The sequence below is a fragment of the Talpa occidentalis genome, unplaced genomic scaffold, assembly GCF_014898055.3.
Source record: "Talpa occidentalis isolate TD23 unplaced genomic scaffold, MPIMG_talOcc4v2.1 talOcc4.16, whole genome shotgun sequence".
Lineage (NCBI taxonomy): Eukaryota > Metazoa > Chordata > Mammalia > Eulipotyphla > Talpidae > Talpa > Talpa occidentalis.
In genome coordinates, this window is record NW_023601653.1 from 72,293,536 (window position 1) to 72,315,732 (window position 22,197).

Here is a 22,197-nt window from a genome sequence, read left to right on the forward strand (position 1 = left end):
TCCCCCAGAACTGTGTTCCAGCCCCATAGATCACTTCACCAGGCTCCACTGAAATCCAGCACCAAAGGGACAAGGAAACCAGGATCTTCTCTGCAGTGGTCAGGATGCCTGAAATTGGTGCCACCCACCTGGATAAAGACCACCGTGGTCTTTATCTGGGGGTCCTCAGATCAGCCTTGCCGGTCTCCCCTCATTCTCCACGTGGGGAAAAGGCAGGCTCGCCGAGTTCAGAATCGTGCCCAGGTCTCATCCCAGGGATGAGCCACGCTGGCGCAGACGCCAGGCGTTCCAGTCAATAACGGTGACAAGTGAAAAAGCCTTTCCCCTGTGTTTATTAAGCACCTAGAGAAAGCACCAGGCTTTCCTGCGTGGCCATCCAGGAAATGCTTTTCTTCCCCTCCCATCCCAGCACGGCTCCCCTCCCCTCCCATCACCCCGCAATGTTGTTCTCTAATTTATTATTTTAATTAGCTGCTTGACTGTGTTCATGATCAAAACTTGCCCAGCCTCCCAGGAGCTATGCCAGGCTGTGAGAACTGGGGAAGCGGCGGGGCCCTGGGCTGGAGTGGCCTCCTCTACTCCTGTCCTGCCCCTTCTTCCCTTGGGGGGCTCTGGGGGATCCAGGGATGCCCACGGGGGGCCCTGGGCCAGGCAGGAGGCAGATGTGATGAGCTCCGAGCCCCCTCCAGGACAGTGAGGCGGCCTGTGTGCATGAGCAGCTTCCCGCGGGGCCTCCAGGGAGGGTTGGGAGGGGAGAGCCTCTGCTGGCGCCCCCGCCCAGGCTGGAAAGCCCTTCACTCCACGCGCCGCCATCGTCATCACGTTGGACGTGGCCTCTGCCCATCACTGAGGGGCCCCTTGGCCCCTTGGCTGGTTTTTCTGCTGCTCCCCTTCTCAAGGTGCTAAGCAGCACAGCACCCCATGCTGTCAGGGCATCTCTGCCTCCCTTGCTGTCGGGGACTCTGGGGCAGGCCATTCTGGAAGGGGTGCAGATTTGAGCTGCGCGGGGCCACGCAGCCAGACCCGTCAGTGCTGCAGACTGTGCTGACCAGTCTGAGCCCCCTGCCTGCTCGGGGGCCCTCGCCTGGCTGTGGCCCAGACACCAGGTGGCCCGCTTCATGGGCCAAACAGCTTTTGTGGGTCAGCAACCAGCTGGCAAAAAGCTCAGTAAGCTTGACATTGGGGTCCTTGAGTTCTCACCCCCACTCTGCCCGGGGCCTTGGCAACGTCACGTCTCTGGGCCTTTGTTTCTTCCCCCAGAATACAGAGGGCTAGTCTGGTTCTTTCCTTGCTCGCTTCTGTCCTGCCTCCTTCCCCTGCTTCCCTTCTTCCCTCCACACGAGTCACTGGGCATCTCCCGGGCGCCTGGGGCTGCTAAGATGAATGAGGGGAGACAGGCAAAGTAATGAATACAACAAAACAGCAAACACGCCGGGGTGAGTGTAACTATAGAAACACACGCGCGCTGTGGAGCTGGGAGGGGGACTGCCTGATTCTCTGGGAGTGGGAGGTCTCCTCCAGGTTCTGAGAAGGGGGAAGACGAACAGGTGACCTGACGTTCCCCCAGCTCCGCCCCTCAGTAAGTCCCTGAAGTTTGCTTTTGTTCTACTAGTAGATGTGGGGTGGTGGAGGGGGGGTAGGGAGCAGCGCTGTGATTCATTTCATCAAGGGCTCTTTCAAGCCAAATCGCCAAGAAAAGACCGCCTGGAAGTGGAAAGTGGCCTTTAGCATGACAAGCTTATCCTTGAGATTCAACTCAGACAGAAGCAGCCCCAAGGCCCCGGGGACGAGGGACAAGCAGAGGACGCCACCGTGTGCTGGGGCAGTGCTGCTCATGAATTAGCTTGTCTGTGCCCTCTGGCCAGTGGGCAACCGGGCAGCGCTGGTGGAGCTGGAGTGCCATCTACCCCCCATGCGAGCAGGGGGCTTAGCAGTGCCCATAGGGTGCCACCGTGGGGTCAGTGGGGTCCCATATTTGGGGGTGGGGGCCAGTCTTTCCAAGCTACCCAGATAGCCCCAGGGGACTGGCTCCCCAGTCAGGGAATCACCCTGATGATCAGGGTCTTTCCTGATTTTTACTCAGGGACAGTGTCCGGCGTGGCCCCAATGCTGGTCTAGAGGGGTGGGCCAGGGAGGCCCCTTAGGAGAGAGAGGAGAAAAATGATGCTTCTGTCTGGCACCTGTGGCTGCTAGCCTAAGCCACCCCAGGGACTCCCTACAGGCCTGGAGAACAGTCTGTTCCCCTTAGGTTCTCAGATTGCCCCACTAAAAGTGAAACTTGCCAGAGAGCAGGGAAAAGAAATACAAAAGTTGCCCCAGGAACTCAGCAGAAGAGGCCAGAAGATGACATTACTTTGCTGGCCCCCACCAAGCCCCACCTCCCCCATGACCTGCTGAGTCGGGGATTCCCAGGGGAGGGAGGTGTGGTCCCACTTCCTTGCAGAGAGCAGGAGACAGGTGGAGAAACTCCCCTGTCCCCCCAGCCCTTGTTCATGCCTGACCCCCGTCCTCCAGCAGAGGATGGAAGTAGAGGATGGAAGTAGAGGGCAGGAGAACCATGCGAGCTGGTCGGAAGCCTGATTGCTAAAGAGCCCAGGCCCGGAGATGCTGCATGACTTGTTAGACCCATACAGCAAACGGGGGAGCTGGTGTTCAGACTCTGGCAGAGAACCCCAGCACCCACCCTTCACCATTCTGCTCTACTCTCACAGTTATTGGGCATCTGCAAAGTTTTCAAGAAAAAGCAACTGCTTAGTTTATAGTCACTACAGCCAGGCGTGGTGGATGGGGAGTGAGAGACGAAGTCAAATCGCAGGCGTCGAAGGACCTCAAGGTCATGCTGGAGATTGGGCTGGGTGCCCTGGGTGCTGGGACGCTGGTGGCAGTTTTTCAGGGAGGTACCAAGTGGGTCAGCCTCAGAGTCAAGCTGGGACCAGGAAGCTAATGAAGGGGTGGAGTGGGGGGGTGCAAAATTGGGCAGGGCACAGGGTGCTTCTGCAAAGCCAGCTTCCCATCAGATGGGGACTGGCACTTGGCCATCCCTGAGAGGACAGAGTTACCCCAGGAGCTCTGGTTCAGGTCCATGGTGGTGACATAGATGATTCTCACCGGGGAAGAGGCATAGAGATGTCAAGTGTGATGCTAAATGTGGAAACGCATATCCAGCTCCCAAACCTGGCCAACCCAGCGCCTTCTTGGCACAGAGGAGGCGCCCAGCAGAGCCAAGAGTGACCTGTGTGGCCTGTGCCACTCTGTGGCTGCCCTGGCACGGAAGGCAGTGGACACTTCTGCCTAGGAAGGGAGGTGCTTATTCCTTACTGGGGGGTTTCTTCCTTATTGGGGACCTCACAGTCCTGGCCTCTGCTCTGCCTGGTTCCTCCTTCCCCCAGACTGACCAGCCTGATAAAGAAAACTCCTGCAGTTACAATTATACCCTCTGCCTGCTTTCCTGCGGGTCTGCTGCCTGATTTCTTTCAGGCCCCAGGCTAACCCTTATCCTCCCACGACCCCCACAGCACGAGGAATGCCTTGGTAATGCTTCTTTCTATAAATGGGAAGTTCCTAAAGTTGCCCAGCATGGGTGCCCTGGGCAGCGCTCCTGGCTGCTGGTGTCCTCGTTGGTAATGCCAACCTCTGCAGAGGGTTCTGGCTAATGGGCTCCAGGCAAGGGCTTTGAAGAATGTCGTTAATATTCCCCAGAAAACCAGCCCAGTTTCTGTACGGAGCCAAAGTCCTGTGGAATCAACTTTGTGCAAATGGCCTTTGCAATAGCTTGTTGGGATCAGGTCCCTCCCGCCCCTATTGGTCCTCGTCCGCATGCCAAGCTCCCACAGCTTGGGAGGGCACCAGCATCATCTTGCTGGAGTGTATCAGCAGAAGGTTGTCCCCCTGGTGCTACCAGCGATACTCAAAGAGGAGCAGGGTCGGGCATAGCCCCGTGGTGAGTCAGGGGCACAGCCAGAGCTGGAACTCAGGCCTGCTGCCCTCTGCCCTCTGGAGACACGCTGGTCACCCACTCTGACCCTGAGCTGGGGCTGTTGTCTAAAGAGCCGACCTAGCCAGGCAGGAGACCTTCTGAAGGACTTAAACCCTCTTGTACCTGATGGCAAATCCCACTCAGAGGTCTCTGTGGGTGCCAACTTCCCCAGAGGACATGACCCTCCAGAGGAGCATGGGGATTCCTCATTATCTCGTGCTTCTGAACCCCAAAACGAGGATGGATTTTTCATTTTCTAGACTTTAATCGGGGCAGCGTGTGTCTAGATCCTCTGAAACCCTCTCCTGTGAGCAGGGACCCTGCTGTACCCACAGCTGGCTGGTGGGCTCTGCCTGCTTTGCGTGATTTTGGCTCTCTCTATGGCCGGCTGGAGCTCTGGCAGTGGGCAGCCCTCTATTAGCGGGATCAATAGTGCTCCTCTCGGGCCTCCGTGGTGTACAAGGGGTTAAGTCTCAGCACTATGAAGCTATCAGCAGCCACTGCAGCACGAGTTCAATCCCTGGCCAAGGAGGTGACCCACATGGCGCAGCAGACCCCTCCTGTCTCACCCGCTGCTCCCCTCAGCAGTGTATTTCAGTCAGTCTGCCTGTTCTGCTCCCCACTCTGTCTCTGGTGAATCCTCTCACCCCCTGCATCTCTGGCCTGTACCCCAGCTCTTGTATGCATAAATAAATAAAAAAATAAATATTTAATTAAAAAAAAATACTGCTCCTCTCTAGGGCTGCATAACCCACAGCCCCTGCACTTCAGAGCTGCTTTGTTTTTCCTTTCTTTTTTAATTATTATTTTATTTTATTTTATTATTTTTTACATCATTTTTCATTTTTACACAATGTATGCATTTCCATCTTGGCTATATTCCCCATACAATTCCCACACCCCTATTTTGATCCTCCCCCCTCCCCCCCCCCATTGTGTCTCTGGTTTATAGTTGCTCGTCGATTTTTATTTTTACTTTATTATAATTAGTCTTTTTCCTGGTCCCTTATTTAGGTTTTCTAAATTCCTGCTATGAGTGAGACCATCCGGTATTTTTCTTTTTCTTTCTGGCTTATTTCGCTGAGCATGATCCCTTCCAGCTCCATCCATGTTGCTGCAAACTGCATGTGTTTATCTTTTTTGAATGCTGAGTAATATTCCATGGTGTATATGTACCACATCTTCTTGATCCAGTCATCTATTTTTGGGCATTTGGGCTGTTTCCAAAGCTTAGCTATTGTAAACAGTGCTGCTATAAACATAGGGGTGCAGGTGCTCTTTGGAATTGATGTTTCTGTGTCCTTTGGGTAAATCCTAGGAGTGGAATTGCTGGATCCTATGGAAGCTCTATGTTTAGTAGGTCCAGAAATCTCCACACAGCTCTCCACAGTGGTTGGACCAGTTTGCACTCCCACCAACAGTGCAGGAGAGTTCCTTTTTCTCCACAACCTCGCCAACATTTGTTGTTGCTAGTTTTCTTAATATGTGCCATTCTCACTGGTGTGAGATGGTATCTCATGGTAGTTTTGATTTGCATTTCCCATGTCAAGGTGAATGTGGCCTTGGAGACCATGCATAGGTGGTACAAGAATTGGCTTCGGCCCACAAACCTTTGTGGATGACCGTTTCTCTGGGCGAGGCATCCAAAGCTTTTAATCAGGTTCTTGGTGGGTTTCATGCCCCTCATGTAGTGTTCCCATTCCAATCCAAATGTGCCCCTTCGGGTGGCCCCCAATCCAGTGCTCAGGCTGCTCTCTGGATGGAGAAAGGGAGGGGGGTTTGCCTTGACAGCCCTAGTGGTTAATGATTAATGTACATTAATGTGCCGATTTCCACACCCATTAAAAGCCAAATTCCTCAGCTTCTTACTGCAGTTAGATCACTCAGTGTGGTCACATTTCATGCTGTTCAGACTCTCTTCCTGGCACTATCATGTACCTTTGATTAATAAAAAATGATAAATGAATTATTACTTAATTAGTGCAATGTATTTAGTAGGCAGCAGCCCTCAAAACATAAGATCCATGGGGTCCTTGGTGGTTCTAGGAGGGGAACCTCTGGTCTCATGTCACCCTCTTATGTAAGAGATAAAGAAACTATGACCAACTCCCCCACCTCACATGTTGAGCAGGGAATTGGGAGTTGCACCAGGATTCAAAATTTGCCCCTGCCATTCGCTCAGGAGTGTGACCACAGACGAGTCCCCTAACCACTCCAGGCCTCCGATTCCTCATCTGTACCCTTGGGTAACCAAACTATTCTCCCAGGAGATAATGCATAAGAAGTGCCAAGCACATAGTAGGTGCTCAATAAATGGCAGTGGTGGGCCCCCAGCGGCCGCCCTGCTCTGACTGGGTTTCCTGCAGGTGGGGGGGGCCGCCGTCATGGCCGTGGGCGTGTGGACCCTGCTGGAGAAGAGTGGCTACCTGAGCATCCTGGCCTCCAGCACCTTCGCCGCTTCTGCCTACATTCTCATCTTCGCAGGCGCCCTGGTCATGGTCACCGGCTTCCTGGGCTTCGGGGCTATCATCCGGGAGGACAAAAGCTGCCTGTCTACGGTGAGTGCCCACCTGCCTGCCGGGCTCGGTGCCTGGAGGGAGGGAGACTTGCTGGGGCCCCATCTCTACCACCCCTGCCCCCCTGTCAGTGCCTGTACCATGACCCCGCTCTGCGGCCTGGGGAAAGCTGGAGGCAAAGCGGCTGCCCTGGCCTGGTGCTTGTGACGATAGATGTTCAGAGGAGGCCCAACACCCATCACTTTGGCGTGTGGGTTATTTCAAGCTAAGGTCAGTTGAGGGTCTGAAGATTCAAGAATAACTTTTATCACTCCCTTAATTACCTGGAATTATGAATATTGGCGGTGTTACCCAGATTTAGGGCTCTCTCCAGAAATAGCTTTGCACGGATGAACGCTCTCTATGGCAGGGCAGACATCATTACAGAAATCAGGTCCTTTCTTCCTCTGAGTTCCCCCCTTTGCTCCTCCAGGGACGGGAGGGGTCTCCCTCCAGAACCTTGTTCCACTTCTTAGCTCAGGATTTAAAAAAAAAAAAAAAAAATTTTTTTTGTCCATTTACTTTAAGATTGATAATTACATGCAGTCTCGAATCAGCCTGATAGTGCTCCTCCTTATTCCCCTCAACTCTCCCCCACTTTGTTCTCTTCCTCCTCCTCGTCCACTTCTCATAGAGTTTGTCTTGGTAATTTTCAAAGAGATGCAAAATGAAAAGAAGGTTATAGTGCAGCCCCTGTCCCATCAGCAGGTTCCCCAGCCAGCGTCATTGTCTATAGCCAGTGCCTTCCACCTGTCACTTGCCCCCAGGTACCATGTCATCTGTTAGCATTTCAGTGCGTGTCTCAAAAGCCCACAGATCCTTTCTGTAGGTAACTTAATGTAGTTATCTTTATCACACCTAAAAACAATGCACATTCCTATCCCTTAATACTGTGAAATACTCAAGCAGTTTCAGATTTCCCCAGTTACCCCTTAAATGTCTTCTTTGTTTTAGTCTGTTTGAATCAGTAACTAAATTAGACCCATGTATTAAAATTGGTTGCTTTATCTCCTAAGTCCCTTTACTCTCTAAACAGCCATCAATCACTTTTTTCTGGCAATGTATTTGTTGAAGGAACAGAACACATGTCCTAGAGTTCTCCCAGCCTGGATTTTCTGATCATTAGCCCTGTTGATGTCATTTTCTGTTTTCCCAGGGGTTAGCTCTGGAAGCTTGATCAGACTCAGCTTTGACTGTTGGGCAAGAGTGTTTCCAGGGTGGTGGGGTGGGCTGCTGGGACGCTCTCCAGAGCTAGCTCAGAGCCTGGGGAAGAAGCCAGGGTGGGCTGGCAGGGGAGAGGCCAGCACCCGCTCAGGCCTTGCCAGACCCACCCCAACTCCCTGTGCAGCTGGAAGCAGAGCAGACTTCCCCTCCTTCCTGCCTTCCCCTGGGCCAAGTCAGGGTGCACAGAGGAGGAAGGGACAGAGGAGGCTGGACTGCATCTGGACTTAGCGAGGAAGGACTGGGCATGACCCATCTAGTCTCACCAGGAGATCAGATTGAGCCTGAGAGGCATCCGTGCTGGGAAGATGCCCCGGGGGACTGTGTTCTCCTTACTCCACCTCCCCATGCCCTCCATGAACCTGGCAGCCTCGATCCTTGCACATCTGACCAAGGAAGCAGGAGGCAGCCGAGGGACTGTCCCCTGCAGGCTGTCACACCAGCAGTGACCTAGATTTTTAGGTCTGGATACAAAAGTGCTGTGTATAGGCTCCGCAGGATGGCACTCCCCTGCCTAGGAAAATTCCTTACTTCTGCTCTGAGGGGCAGCCCAGAGCAGAGGTGCAGGCTCGTGGGTGCTGAGGGCCAGCAAGGACCAGCCACCAGGCATGGGCTGTGTTTCCAGTGAGGAGCAGTTGTGCCCCAGGACAGCCCCACTGCACCCAGCCGTCCCTTCCGTGGCCCAGTGCAAGTCCTTGCAGCTGGTGGCACATTCTCCATCTTATCAGTGCCAGCGGATGAAGTCGGAGAGTGCCACTGAGTGACAGATGTGCTGTGTGGGGGCGGGGGAGATAGTCCAGCCCTTACAGGGCCCACTGTGGTGCTGGGCCTGGAGCGATAACCCTTCCTGCCTACCCTTGCCCTACTCAGCCCTGCTCCCTTAGGAATGGGGTCTGGCTTGGTCTTGGTTCTCAGGTGAACCTCCTGGCCCACCAAGGCAGGCTGCTGCCCATGTGCCGCCCCTTCCTCCCACCAGGTAATCTTATTGCATCAGGACAGGACTTCCCTCTACCACCCAAGAAGGAAGCCTCGGACCCTCATCTAGAAACTTCTTCCTGACTCAGAAATTCTCTTGGCTCTCAGGGAGTCCCTAAAGATCAGTCCCCTGCCGGGCTGGGAAACAGCCCCTGGTTGCACCCATGCCCAGCTATAATTCAGATGGGCACCATGCCATGTGGCCACCTCGACCCTTCCATAGCAGCCGCCAAAGTCTCCATCACCAGGGAGTCTGTACTAAGCGCTGCTCTGAACACTGCTGCAAGGGCGCTGGCTTAGTCCTCGCCCAGCCGTGCATGTCACAGGCGAGGCATAGAGAGCCGGGGCATAGAGAGCTGCAGCAGCTTGCCTAAGATCGTCACACTGCTAGTGAGGGGCACTCAGGGTGGCCCCCAAGCCCATGCACCATCCCCCCCGTACTATACTGCCTCTGAAAAGTTGATTCACCCACTCCAATGAGAAATCTAGCCTTGGACATGTGGAGCCAGTAAGCACTGGAGCTGAGCTGGGATCCCAGCCTGTTGGAACTTCCCCTGAGAATTCACATCGCCCAGGAAGCCATGCTTTGGGGCAGGCAGGGGGACGGGAAGCCGAGGGCATCTGTCAGGACACAGTTTCCCCGTGTCTCTGGATAATAGAACTGGGCAGCCACTCTCAGAGTGGCTGGGTGGGTACAGCGAGGACTCCCAGCCAGAGCCCTAGGGCAGGAGACCAGGTGGGACCTTGGGGGGCGGGGGGAGGGACCCTGGACACTCCTTGCTCTGTTAAAATGTGGAAATAGTGATGGCATGAGCAGAGGTCAGTCCAGAAGGTGGATGAGAGTGTGGGTCACCCAGGAACAAGTGGGGATACTCGGCATGATTGGCTTTGGGAAGAACAGTCTGATCAAAACTCTTCCTCTGGGTGGCTCTGAAACCAGAAGAGAAATCCCTAGGAGTGACCAACAGCTTTCTGCTCTCCACGCCGCCCATCACGGGCAGCCCTTCTGCACTCCCTTCTTACACCGTCGATTTGCAAGACCTAGCCCACCGCGCAGGCTGAGCTGGTGTCTCCCGCCTCCCGTTCACTACCTCATTGTCACTTGGTCTGAGCCTCCCCAGGGCCTGGGGCTGACTGCAGGGGAGAGGTGGGCACTTCATAGAAGACCAGGCCCTGGGTCAGGCATCCAGGCCTGTACACACCCCACACTCTGCCCTGGGTCAGCTAACAAGAGACCTTCCCTTCCCTCTGGGACTGAGGCTGGCCTGGGGCACAAGAGCTGCCGCTCAGCTGGTGCAAGATGCCGTCCCCATTTGGCTCTACCTTACTGCCTGCCTGCCTTCCCTTCCACCCCACACAGAACCGGGACACAGCACTGATCAGTCACGTCAGAGAGGCCCCTGCTTCAAACAGGTCAGGAGACAGCACACACAGACACCTGCCATCCAGGAGTGTGGGGACAGGCAGCTCCCCCTGGGGGGCTGGCAAACTGCAAACCTCAGTCTGGAATCTTCCTTTGCTTCTCTCTGGCCCTGTCTGAAAGAACCAAAGGCAGAAGCTGCCCAAGGACAGATGTGAGTGAAGCAGAGGATCCTGAGTGATCCATGTCCTGGCCCGTCAGACCCTGAATTATTGAACACTTGATTGTTTAAACAGAAACAATTAGAGCTTTCTTGGGCTAACACGTGTAGGAGTTTTAAAACCCAGGCTCCCACTTAAAGACAAGTGGTATGGCTAAGTCCGTTTGAAAGGGTTCTGTGGTTGCTGAGGGCTCCTTCCTGATTGCATGGCATCTGTTCCTCTCCATGTTGAACTTCCTTTTGAGATCTTAATAGCTTAAGGCTGAAGGCAGCTCCAAAGGAAAAATGCAGTGAGAACAGCTTATACAAAGTGGTCCCCAAAGAGGAGAAGCTAAGATGAAAAACTCTCCATCTGAGCAATAGGTGTCCAGCTTGGATGGAGAGGCAGGAGAGGGCTGGCATCAGAAATGCCCAGAGAGCCAGTGTGGCAGGGGGCAGGTAGGTCCAGTCCATCCAGTGCACACGGCACCATGTCCGCCCGGGCCAAGGCCCTTCCTCCCAGCACATCCACAGCCCCTCCAAGCTGCTTGCCCCAGACGTGCCTGTTCCTCAGGGACAGGAATAGCACGTCTTGGCCTGGTGCTGAAATGATGATGAACTCCGTGTCGGAAGTCTGCAAGGGGCACAGGAATGGGGTTTAAATAATTCACACCAGATCTTTTTTAGCTAAGGCTGCCTGAGAGAGCCAGACCACGCGGGCCATCTCAGTCTAAGGCCAATGGCCAAGAGAGATGCCACTTCGGTGAAGAGAAAGGATATTTTTGGAGTTTGGAGTCTGGGCTCTGAAAACTTGGGTATCTTACGCCACATGAAGATTATAAGATGGATGTCTCAGGCCAAACTAGGTCTTTGTCATAGGATCTTTTGTATTTAGGGGATGGGTTAAAAAGTAAGAAGTTGTAGAACCAACTTCTGAAAATGAGAGCACCACCGATTGGTACACTTGCATCAGACACTCTCAGACTTGGCTAACAAGTGTGATCAGGTCTCAAGTCTTGGTCTCCAAAGCCCAGCTTGCTCGGGGACCTCAGGGAAGTCACTCCCAGCTACCCTGGTGTCCCCTCTTTACATAGAGGTGAAAGATGAGGACAAGAAGGATGTATTTTAGGTCTTCAGAAATGAGTCACCATATTAGGTAAAGGTCATAAAACATGGCTATAAACCGCTATTTACCTCACCAAGCGCAGGAGCAAGCTCTTTGAGAAGGAGCCTTAACAAATGGAACTCTTCTCGAGCCAGTACCGCCGCCCAGCCCCCCACCCCGGTCCTTCCCACTTCCCTTCCCACCAGCCTTGGTCCTCTTCTCTGCTCCCAGCCCCTTGGGCCAGAACTGGGTCTTAGCGTCAGCCATCAGCCGCGTGGAGTGGCTGAGTCCCAACATCCGGCACAGCTGTCCGTGACGGCCTCCCTGGGCTGTGCGCCCTGGGCTGGGGCCAGGAGCGTGGAGGTCACCTTCATCTTTCCAACAGTGATGGCTTATTACAGGAATGGCCTGAGGCTCCCAAATCCACATCCTCTCTCTTCTGCACAAACAGGCTAGGCAGCTGCACCTCTGGAACCTGAGTGCCTCCCGCCCGCAGTCCGTGGTTAATTGCCAGAAAATAATGCACCCTGAGGTCATTACCACTGAACAGCTGGCCCTGTCTTTTCCTGCTTGGCCTCAGTGGTTCTGAGCAACTTGACCTTCCCTGTAATTCCCTCCCACAGCCCAGCTGGGAGCCGCTAACTGAGCTCCCCTCTCTGCGATTTAACCTTGTCAGGGTCTCCGCTCTCCTGGTTTAGTCTCCCCACATTGCTCTGAGAACAGGCTAGTACTTCTCCTCCATCCCTACCTGGCTGGGTATTGAGCCTCGATTTCCCAGCTGTGGCGGGTTCTATTTCCAGTGGTGTAGATTGATGGGGGAGCCAGCAAAGTGTCCTCTTTATGGCAGGATCAGGCAGGTGGAAAAACTCAGAATGTTCAATTTTATCAAGTTCTTAAAATGTAGCTCAACAGCGGTAGGAGTGGGCGCCGAGCTGCCCCATCCTGTGCACACACGTGAACCTGCCCCAGAAGCGACCTGGGGCCTGGCCGGCTCCACTCAGTATACATCCATCTGCAGACTCACTGTCGAAGTCGTCACCTTAATGTCACAGTGAGAAATATTTCTGTGTCGTGTCTGCAAAGGCTCTCATTAAAGAAAGTATTGCCTTGGTTCAGAGAGCGCTGTGCTCTTCCAGCTTCGTTTGGATCTATAGTTTTTGGAAATATCCAACGTTGCTTCTGGTTCAAACTGTTCCATTAAAGGATTTAAAAAAATCAGATAGATGTGCAGGGGGCTGTTGAGGGGAGGTGATTGTCTGGGTCCTTTCTGTGCTTAGCAAATGTCTTGGCCTAGGTTGGGCATATTTTGAAATGGCATGTTTCTTCTAGAAGGCTCTGAGGCCAAAGTTAGAGGAGCTTTCTTTGGAATTCCCATTCTGGTTGCGATCAGACTGAGGGATAGGAGGCAGCCCTGGGAGCCCCAGGATTAGAGTGGATCTGGAAGTTGGGCAGGAGTGGACATGTCCAGGCCCAGGGACTGTGAAGATGGGTCACTATGCCGGGAGTCAGAGCGTACACAGTCCTGGAGAGTGTGAGACCCCACACTGGAGGTTCAGAAAAGGGTCATGGCCAGAGACTTCGGGCTCAGAGGAGATTGGAGCTAAGGTTAGCTGGCCAGCAGATGCGGAGCACAGCAGGTCGGAGCAGTGAATTGCAGGCAGGCACATGGAGAGAGCAGAGGCACGAAGTCCTGATGCCCCACTGTGTGCAGGGTGCTGTGCACACACCAGGTGTTGCACACCTTGTAAAGCTTGTGCAGTTACTGGGTGCAGAGATAAGGTTAGTTCTGCTGAGTAAAGCAAAGGGCAGAGGGACAGACAGGCATTGGAGCCCGTGGCTATGAACCCCACGCCAAGCAGAGGCGTGAAGGAGCAAAAGCTCCCTATGGAAGAGGCAGCCTGCACCAGAGAGATCACCCTGAGCTGCCTTCCCTGCGGGCGCTGGGGACTGATGAAGGCCCGCGAGGATTCCTGGTGTGCCCTAGATTTCTGTTTTATGTCTCCATGATCAATTCTCATTCTTTTCCTGACACCCCCACATCCACCTAACTACATCCACCCTAAAATGTGGAATCCACCCTAAGTGAACTCGGCAGCCTGGCCCATCCACCTGCTAGCCATTTTGGGGGGTGATGTCACATGGCAGGTAAGACTCTAGAGCTGGAATTCTGGGTTCAGCCCCCCTCACTGGGTTCAGTGAGGCCGATGCTGGCGTTCACACAGCAACTTAAGTAATGCTCTGCTCACCTCCATCTCTGAGGGTGTTTGGGAGCAGCATGGGAGAGCTCACAGAGGGGCTGGGCCTGGGGAGGGCTCTGACGATCATGGAGCGCACCCTGCGTGCCCCGGGGATGGCCACAAAAGAAGGGTCAGTTACTATTTTGTGTGGAAGAGATACCTTTCCACGACGCCCACTGTAGAAAAATGGCTTTTCCTTCCGCTTCTCCAGCTAGGTTTTATTTATTTCTTTTTAAGATTTATTTGTTTATACAAGAAGCCAGGTACAGGCCAGATGCACGGAAGGGTGAGAGGTTTCATCAGAGACAGAGCGGGGAACAGAACAGGCAGACTGACTTAAATACACTGCTGAGGGGAGCAGCGGGTGAGACAGGAGAGGTCTGCTGCACCATGTGGGATTCTTGCCGGCTGGCCGGGATCGAACCCGCGCTGCAGAGGCTGCAGACAGCTTCACAGTGTGGTGCTCAACTGCCTGTGCCACCAGGGAGGCCCTCCAGCCAGGTTTTAAGAAGCAAAACCAGTCCACTTGAATGGGGTGGTCACCTCCTACAAGAGAATGAGGGCTCACTAGGGTCCTCAGCCCCCGCAGGGGCAGGAGAGGCAGGATAGCACAGGGATAGTGAATACTGACTTTCTAAACGCACATAGTATCTGAGACTGTTTTGCTTTCTTTAATAATCCAAAGTAAACAAATCAAATTGAAAAGAGAAAGCCTTCTTTCTGGAGGTGATCTGCCCCAGCCCAGCCTGCAGGGCAGCTAGGGAATCTACAGCTGCCTCAGTTCATTGATCCTTCCCTGAGTGAGGGCAAGCACTTCTTCTGCAGAGGTGTCTCCCAGGCAGTGCAGCGTCAAGCCCCTCACATGCTTCTGTGCCCAGTTTCACGCATCCTGGGAACTAGATAACACTCCTCAGATCTTTTTTGTGTCTCCCATGGCACATCAGCACATGTGGGCAAATCAAGTCCCAGTATCAACCTTAAAATCTAAAAGTAAATCCATCCATCAGTTTCTCAACCTCAGTGCCATTGACATCTCAGGCCGGATGATTTTGTCCTATGCACTGGAGGGCATTCAGCAGCCTCCCTGGCCCAGGTCTGCACACTCAATGCCAGTAGCACCCCCTTTACCAGTTGTCGCTGTAACAGAAATATCTGCAGACATTGCCGGCATCCCTGGGGGCCAAGTCATGCCAGGTTGAGAATCACTGGTATAAATTGGAGTAGCACTGATCCAAGTAAGATTAAGCTGCTGCCCCCAAGTTGGGGCTGGCATGCTTGGTCTGTTCCCTTGGCTGGAGGCAGACTGTGTGGGAAAGCACTCACACCACTTAACCCCGGGCATTTGCCGAGTACATATGCAGGCCCAGTGCCTGGCTGGCGTTCTGAGCAGATAGAGCAGTGCTGCTGGAGCAGAACTGCACAGGGCAGGTGTGAGGCCTGCTGGCTGCCGTGTGAGGAGCACTGTGGTCAGCAGGGAAGGACAGGGAGACACCGGGGGTCTCGTTGAGAGAAGCAGCAAAGAGGAAAGTGTCTGTGCCGGAAGACAGAGGCCTTAGGAAGCACCTAGATGTCAGGAAGGGGTGGTGGCAACCATTGACAACCCAGAGACAACCCAGTGCCGGCATGATGGAGCTGGGTGCAGAGCAGGAATCCCTGGTGCTCTAGTGGGGCAAAGGCACAGGGCTGGAAGGCTGGTCTCTTGCAGTTGCATGTGCAGGAACCGAGGGGACGCTGCAGATTTGCACAGCCGGCCCGCCAGTGCAGGAGGGGTCCTGAGCTGCCGTGGTTAGACGGCGGAGTCAGGAGAGGCTTGGCGGAGTACAGGGCAGTGGGGCGAAGTTGAGGCTCAGAGGGTTAGAGCTCATGGTCTCACATGGGAAAAGCCCAGGCTTGGCTTGCTTGCCCGGGCATTAGCCAGCCTGCTACAGATGTGGGCTGCGCGGCCCCTGGTGAGGGAGGATCCCGGTGAGCACAGCCCTTTGCCTGCCTCCCAGGGGCTGTCATGCCAGACCCATGAGGCAGGGACCCTGCCCAGGCCAGTCACGTACCTGCAGCGCTCTCCACCAAAGCTGCCATGGGAGCCGGTGCACGTGCTCCCTGAAACCCCACCCTCAGCACCCCAGAGCCCCAGTCTGGTCCCCACTTCTTCCCAGGGCATCTTTGCAGCTGGAGGTCTGCCGGTGGGAGGAGCATACTCCCTCAGCCCACTGCTTCTCGGGAGGATCTTCCCTCTGACAGCTCCGGTAGCATGGCTGGCCTGTCTGATAGCTCGGAACATTTGCGCAGGGCAGGCATGTGCTAAATTAGGCTGCCATTAATCCTGAGATGTGCTTCCATCGCTCCCCCGGCCATCATCCCTCTTCCCCAGCCAGGCTTCAGTGGCAAATCCTGGCAGTGACGCCCCAGGGGGCAGAAGGGCACAGCCACCTTCAGGGCTGTGCCTCCAGGGACAGCACCATAGAGAGAAGGCTCTCCCGCCCCCTGCAGGAAGGCGGCAGGATGCCAAGCTGCCTCCCTCCCCACTGCCTGTTCCTCTGGCTCAGTGACAAGCTCCGTCATCTCTTCTTCCCTGTCCACCCAGGGTGCACCGGAAGCTGGGGACGCTGGCCTCGTGTAGGGTCCTGCGCGGCAGGATGAGAGCGCCTCAGAGAAACTCAGTGGGGCAGGAGAGCAGGGCAGGTGTGTTCTGGGAGGGACCTTAGGGCCACATGTCACATCACTGGGGTTGCAGGCCCTCTGGATGGCTGTTGGTGCTCAGCTGCAAGCTGTCATGTCTGATGGACTCCAGCTTCCAGGAGACAGCAACCAGCCTGGGCCGACTGGGCTGGCTGCACCGGCCCCTGGCTGGCCAATCTGTTCCTCATGCACTGTGGCCCTTAAGCTGCAGGCACAGGAAACAGGCCAGATCTCTGTGGGTCCTCCCGGATGGTGGCCATGCTGCCACCATACCGCAAGCACAGCCGCCCACTGTGTAGGTAGCCCTGGAGGCTGTGTCCTGCCCAAGGAACCAGGAAAGGCTCCCTAGCTACTGAGCCATCTTTCCTATGGGAGGGCAGTTTCCACTTCCCAACTCGGCGCCAGCAGCCACCCACCCAGAGCCAGCAAGTGCCAGAGCCTGGACTCAACCCCAGTCAACAGATGCTTCTCCAGCCTCTTCAGGCCTCCAGCCTCAGACCTTCGGTCAAGCTCCTGCCTCGGTGTACCCAGACCCACTCTAAACACTGGCCCTCCTTCCTCCAGACCTCTCCCCATGGCGTGAGATGTCCCTGGGGTCCACAGAATGTGCCTCTCCCCCCCTAGACCTCATCCCATGTGACTAGGATCTTGGAAGCCACCAAGTGTGCCCCATACTCCACACCCAGCCCCTATACATCCACCTCTGGATGGCCAAGAAGTACGTGACTCTGGGGATGGACGGAACTTGAACAGGCCATTGCCTGCTTGGGAACCTCAGAGGTTCCAGCCACTAGTAAACAGTTTAACAAGAAGGCAGGACAACCGGTATCTAGACAAGGTTTTATTAAACTTGTGCAAGAGGGAGTCAGCCCTGGAAGAGGAAAGTCCCATTCTGGCTCTTGGAGGGGTGGACTTGTCCACCAGGGCAGGCTAGAGGAGAGCGAAGTTCCAGCATGAGAGGGGCTGGCCACACTGAAGCCCTGTCGGAGAGCTGCATGCGTCTCCATGTCACATGTCTCATCAGCATGTGAAGTCTCCACCCAGGGGTACGCCTTTTAGCATTATGAGACCCTGCCCTGGCTCAGGCCCCCGGGCCAGCCCCCTTCCAGGAGAGCAGCCATCAGTGAGGCGGTGCCTTTGGCGCAGCGTGTGCCTGAGGTCAGTCTGGTGGGCCAAGCTGTCTAAACAGGGTGATAGGCAGGACCCACTCATTGCGGCTCAGCCCATCCAACAGGACATTGGCTCATTCACCTGCGTTGTCTCACTGCATGCCAGAGGCCTGTCCTGGGGTGGCATAGAGCCTGGGGTGGGCAGAGAAGGGGCATAGGAACCTCCACTTGTACTCTTGTCAGGCTCCACAAGAGGGGGAGCAAGCCTGCCGCCATGTTCAGAGCCTGGGAAGCTTCCCTGGGGGGCAGGGTCAAGGCTGGGGACAGTGGGGCTCAATAAATAGCTAGAGGGCTAGGGCAGATGGAAGATTCTGGCTAACCGGAAAGGAAGCCTTGCTCATAGGTCAGAGTTCTTTCTCTGAAATGTCCTTTTCTTTCTTTTTTTTTTTTTTTTTTAAAGATTTATTTATTTGTTTATACATGCACTGGGCACAGTCAGAAGCGCGGGAGGGTGAGAGGATTCACCAGAGCCAGAGCGGGGAGCAGAGCAGGCAGAAGGACCGAAGTACACTGCTGAGGGGAGCAGCGGGCGGCAGGAGAGGTCTGCGCGCCATGTGGGACCCTCCTCCGGTGGCCGGGGAGCAGCCGGGGATCGAACCGGCGCTGCAGAGGCTGCGGGCAGCTTTGCAGCCCAGCGCTCAACTGCTGTGCCACCAGGGGAGGCCCTCTGAAATGTCCTTTTCTCTGTGAGGCCCTTGCCTCCCTTGCCAGGCCTGCCGCTAAGGGTGCTGGGGATGGTCAGGGCAGGCCCACAGCCCCTGACCTGGCACAGCCTCTGAAATGGCCCCAGAGCCCCCTGCCGGGCCAGGTCACACGGCCTCTGCCCACATTTCTTGCCCGACTTGATAGCATCAGAGCGTACCCATGGACTGGAACTCTGCTCAATCCGGCAATAACCTGTAGCCCCACCAAGCAGGTGGATGGACGGGGCTCGGGTGGGGGAAGATGCCACCCCATCAGTGCCCAAGAGTAGGGGCTGAACTTGCCCAGAGGAGCACACTCCCAGGTAACTGTGTTCCTCCGCCCTCCTCTCTTCTCTGCCCGCCTCTTTCCCTCCTGCCTGCCCCATCCCTTGGCCGCCTTAGCCTGCAGCAGCTCCCTCTTCCTGTCCCCTCCCAGTCACATGGGCCTGACATGCATGTCTGACCCGTTGGCTCCTACAAGAACACATGGGATTGATCAGCAGTGTCCCGGAGCCTCCTGACTGTAGAATCGAGTGGGCGTAAGGGAGAGAAGCAGGTCACAGGCCAGCGCACGGCCGGGAACCCAGCCAGGCCAGCTGCTGTGGGGCCGAGCAACCCTGAGCCTGGGGGAAGCTGGCCAAGGTGAGGGGGGGTTTGAACCCCCTGGAGGGCCATGAATACTGAGAGACTCCAGCGCCTTTCCCAGTATCTCTGCCTGTGTCATTTCCTGAGCTTGGTCGCTGTTGCACCCACCTGCCAGAGCCACATCCTGAACTCACGCAGCCCATGCTCTCTGCAGTCTCCAGGCTTTCCCTGGAATATGCTGCCTTCCTCTGTACCTGGCAGACTCCTAGTCATCTAGAGATGACTCAGATATCACCTCCTCCAGGAAGCCTTCTCTGACTGCTCTCCCCCAGCAGGGGCCTCCTAATGTTCTAAGGGCTTGTCCTGGAGCAGCATATACGACACAGCATTGGAATCGCTTCCCTGTCCCCTGACCACCAGTAGCTTTGAGAAAATAACCGTCTTAGGATGCCCGGCATGTAATAGGTATTCAGTAAATACTGGATGGGGTGTGGATTAACCAATTGAACCCAGATCCGGGAGTCTGGAGCCCCAGGCCAGCAGCCAGCACAGCCAGCCATGCCCAGAGCTGCTAGGAAGAGAAGATGGTGTGGGTGATGGGTCCCTCACAGGCTGCCCCAACTCCCACACTGCTTTGGGGAAACATTTGTCATAGAGGGCTTGACACGCCATCTGCCTGGAGTCCTCAATCCCGGTGCGACTGTCTCTCTTCTTGCTCCTAGTATTTCTGCCTCCTGCTGGTGATCTTCCTTGTCGAGCTTGTGGCAGGGGTCTTGGCCCATGTGTACTACCAGAGGGTGAGTGGACATGTCCTCCTCCAATTCCCTCGTCTTACCCCCCACCCCGCGCTCTCCCGGCCAGGGCAGAAGCCTGGGAGTGGCACTGGGGACCAGGAGGGTGGGGGTGATCTCCCAACACCTCTTCCCTCTCTACCCTCCTCAGCTGAGTGACGAACTGAAGCTGCACTTGACCCAGACTCTGGCTGAGAACTACGGGCAGCCCGGAGCAGCTAAGATCACCGCCTCGGTAGACCGTCTGCAGCAAGATGTAAGCCTCCGCTCTGGTGGCAGGCCACCCAGACATGGGTTCAAATCCTGGCTCTGACCTTTTCCTGTGTGACCCAGGGAAAATTACTTACCTTCTCTGAGCTTCATTTGCCACGTGCTAAAATGAAGCCTCAGAAGCAAGAGAACACTAAATCTGTATCCATACATACAAGTTCCACGCATGGGAAGTACCTGCTGAAGCACCTACCTGGGCAGGTCTTTACTTCCCCCCCCTTCCCTCACTTCCACCAAGACCCCTCCAACTACCGCCTCCAAGCCACCCTGGCTGCCTTCCCCGTGGGGGGCCCTGTGGCAGGAAGCTGGCCTCCTCAGGAGAACTCCATCTGCCTTCCTCCCCCGGGAGCTGGGAGGTGCGGCCCCAGAAAGGTGAACTGTCCCAGGCAGAGGCATTGCAGTTAACCGCTGCTGAGTGCTGGGCACAGAACGGGGGTCTCTCCTTTCCAAGAGGAGACTCAGCAGCTGTCAGCGGGTGGGTGCCACCCCCTAGGATGACTAGGAAACTGCGCCCACGCCCCAGCTCATGGATTGGGCTCTGGCCCCTGAGCGGTCCACAGCCCCCTGTTCCCAGCATCCTCTTCTTAACCAACCTGGGTGAATAGAGTAGGTAGCGAACAGGTGCCCTGCAGGCAAATTCTGCCTGAGACATCAGCCCCCTGCTTGGAACAGGGTGACAGAAACATCTAGAGAATGAAAAGGGACGAGGTGTGTGAGCAATGCGGAGGCCCTGGCTGCGTCTCACCCGCCTCTGCTCCCTTCCAGTTCAAGTGCTGCGGGAGCAACAGCTCGGCTGACTGGCAGCACAGCACGTACGTCCTCTCGCGGGAGGCCCAGGGCCGCCGGGTGCCCGACAGCTGCTGCAAGACAGTGGTGCCACGCTGCGGCTTGCGAGCCCACCCCTCCAACATCTACAAGGTGGAGGTGAGTGCCCTGCTGGGCAGGCTGACCACGTGATCCCCACCAGGAGCCCCCCAGGAAAGGCAGGCTCAGGCAGATGTGTGGAGCCAGGAGCTTCTGGGTCCTCAAAGGGTTCCATAGTGCCCCCAGGCTATTGCTGGGAGATTTGAGGACCTCAAGTAGCCTGTGAGTAATTCAAAGGCCAGGCCAGGTCCTGTGTGTCTCAGCTAGCTGGATGCATCCTCACCTGCTCCCCACCAAGGTGTGCATAATCTACCTTTACCTTCCAGGGAGGCTGCATCACCAAGTTGGAGCAGTTCCTGGCCGACCACCTGCTGCTCATGGGGGCAGTGGGCATCGGGGTGGCCTGCCTGCAGGTGAGTCGGAGTGGGGGTAAGGGGACAGCATTGTCGGGAACCCTCTCCTGTTGGCTGAGAGCTCCAATAACTGACCACCCTCTGGCATGGGCCCCGCACTGCCCTCCTCCCCTCCTCTTCACAGCCAAGAATGAGTCACGTGATTACTCTCTTCCCCAGAAAACCTGAAGGAAAAGGCCTGGGGCCTGGGGGTCAACTTGAATTATATGGAACAGATGCCTGGGAGGCATATGAGTGTGGGCTCAGGTATGCGCATGCACCCTGTGTGTGTGCACGTGGGGGTGTGTGTGCGCGCACAGCCTGTGTGGCTCCTGAGGTGCGTCTGCATGTACCTAGGTGTAGGTGGTCAGGTACATGCATACGGACATGTGTAGTGTGCTCGTGCATGCGTATATATGTGTGTGCACGTACATGCATCCGCTCCTCTGTGTGTGTGTACGTACACATGCAGAGAATGGCAGCGGTGAGCCTGGGGAACCTTCCAGTATGGGGTTCCTTCCGATACTTGTGTGGCCAGGCCAGATCCATCTGGGCACCCAAGGATGCAGCTGCACCCTAACCCACTGAAGAGGCCCTAGCCCTGGGACGGGGACCAGGCCACCTCGAGCTGGTTATTTCATCTCTCAGCCTGAGTTCCTCATTTGTAAAATGGGGCTGATTATACCTAGTTCGGTGACATGTGAAGATTAGCCACCTATGTGTAAATCACTTAGCTCATTGCAGAGCACATAGCAGGTGTCCAGTAAATGCAGCTCAGCATTATTTCTTCCATGAGGGTGCCCTGTCTCCACTGTCTCAAGAACAGCCCTTGCTCTTTCCTGGCCAGGCCACCTTGCTCCCCCTGGTGTCCATTTACTTGCAGCCTAAGAGTCCCAGGTGCCACTAACATTGCCCCTTCTTCACTGAACCCCAGAGGAGTTGCCACTGGGAACTGGGAAGGAAGCTGTGCTCAAGGTCCTGGCCCAACAGGTGGCCCCAGAAACCCCTATCTACTCCAGGTTTCAAGAGGTCCTGCTCTGCATGGAAACGAAGCAGGCCTGGGCCACACTCTGTGCATTTCTTCCTCTCCACGTTTCAGAGTCTATAGGAGCAGAAGGTAGTGAAGCCAAGGGCAGGGA

The 22,197-nt window shown here is 55.5% G+C and overlaps 1 protein-coding gene across 1 annotated transcript in view; it reads left to right on the forward strand.

Moving 5' to 3' along the window:
- Nucleotides 1-22,197, forward strand: part of TSPAN11 (tetraspanin 11) — a 59,047-nt gene that overhangs the window by 29,978 nt on the left and 6,872 nt on the right. Inside the window, exons 3-7 of the mRNA XM_037514537.2 lie at nt 6,343-6,534; nt 19,464-19,538; nt 19,684-19,788; nt 20,568-20,726; nt 20,993-21,079. Of these exons, the coding sequence (XP_037370434.1) occupies nt 6,343-6,534; nt 19,464-19,538; nt 19,684-19,788; nt 20,568-20,726; nt 20,993-21,079 (618 nt within the window). The remainder of the gene's footprint in view (nt 1-6,342; nt 6,535-19,463; nt 19,539-19,683; nt 19,789-20,567; nt 20,727-20,992; nt 21,080-22,197) is intronic.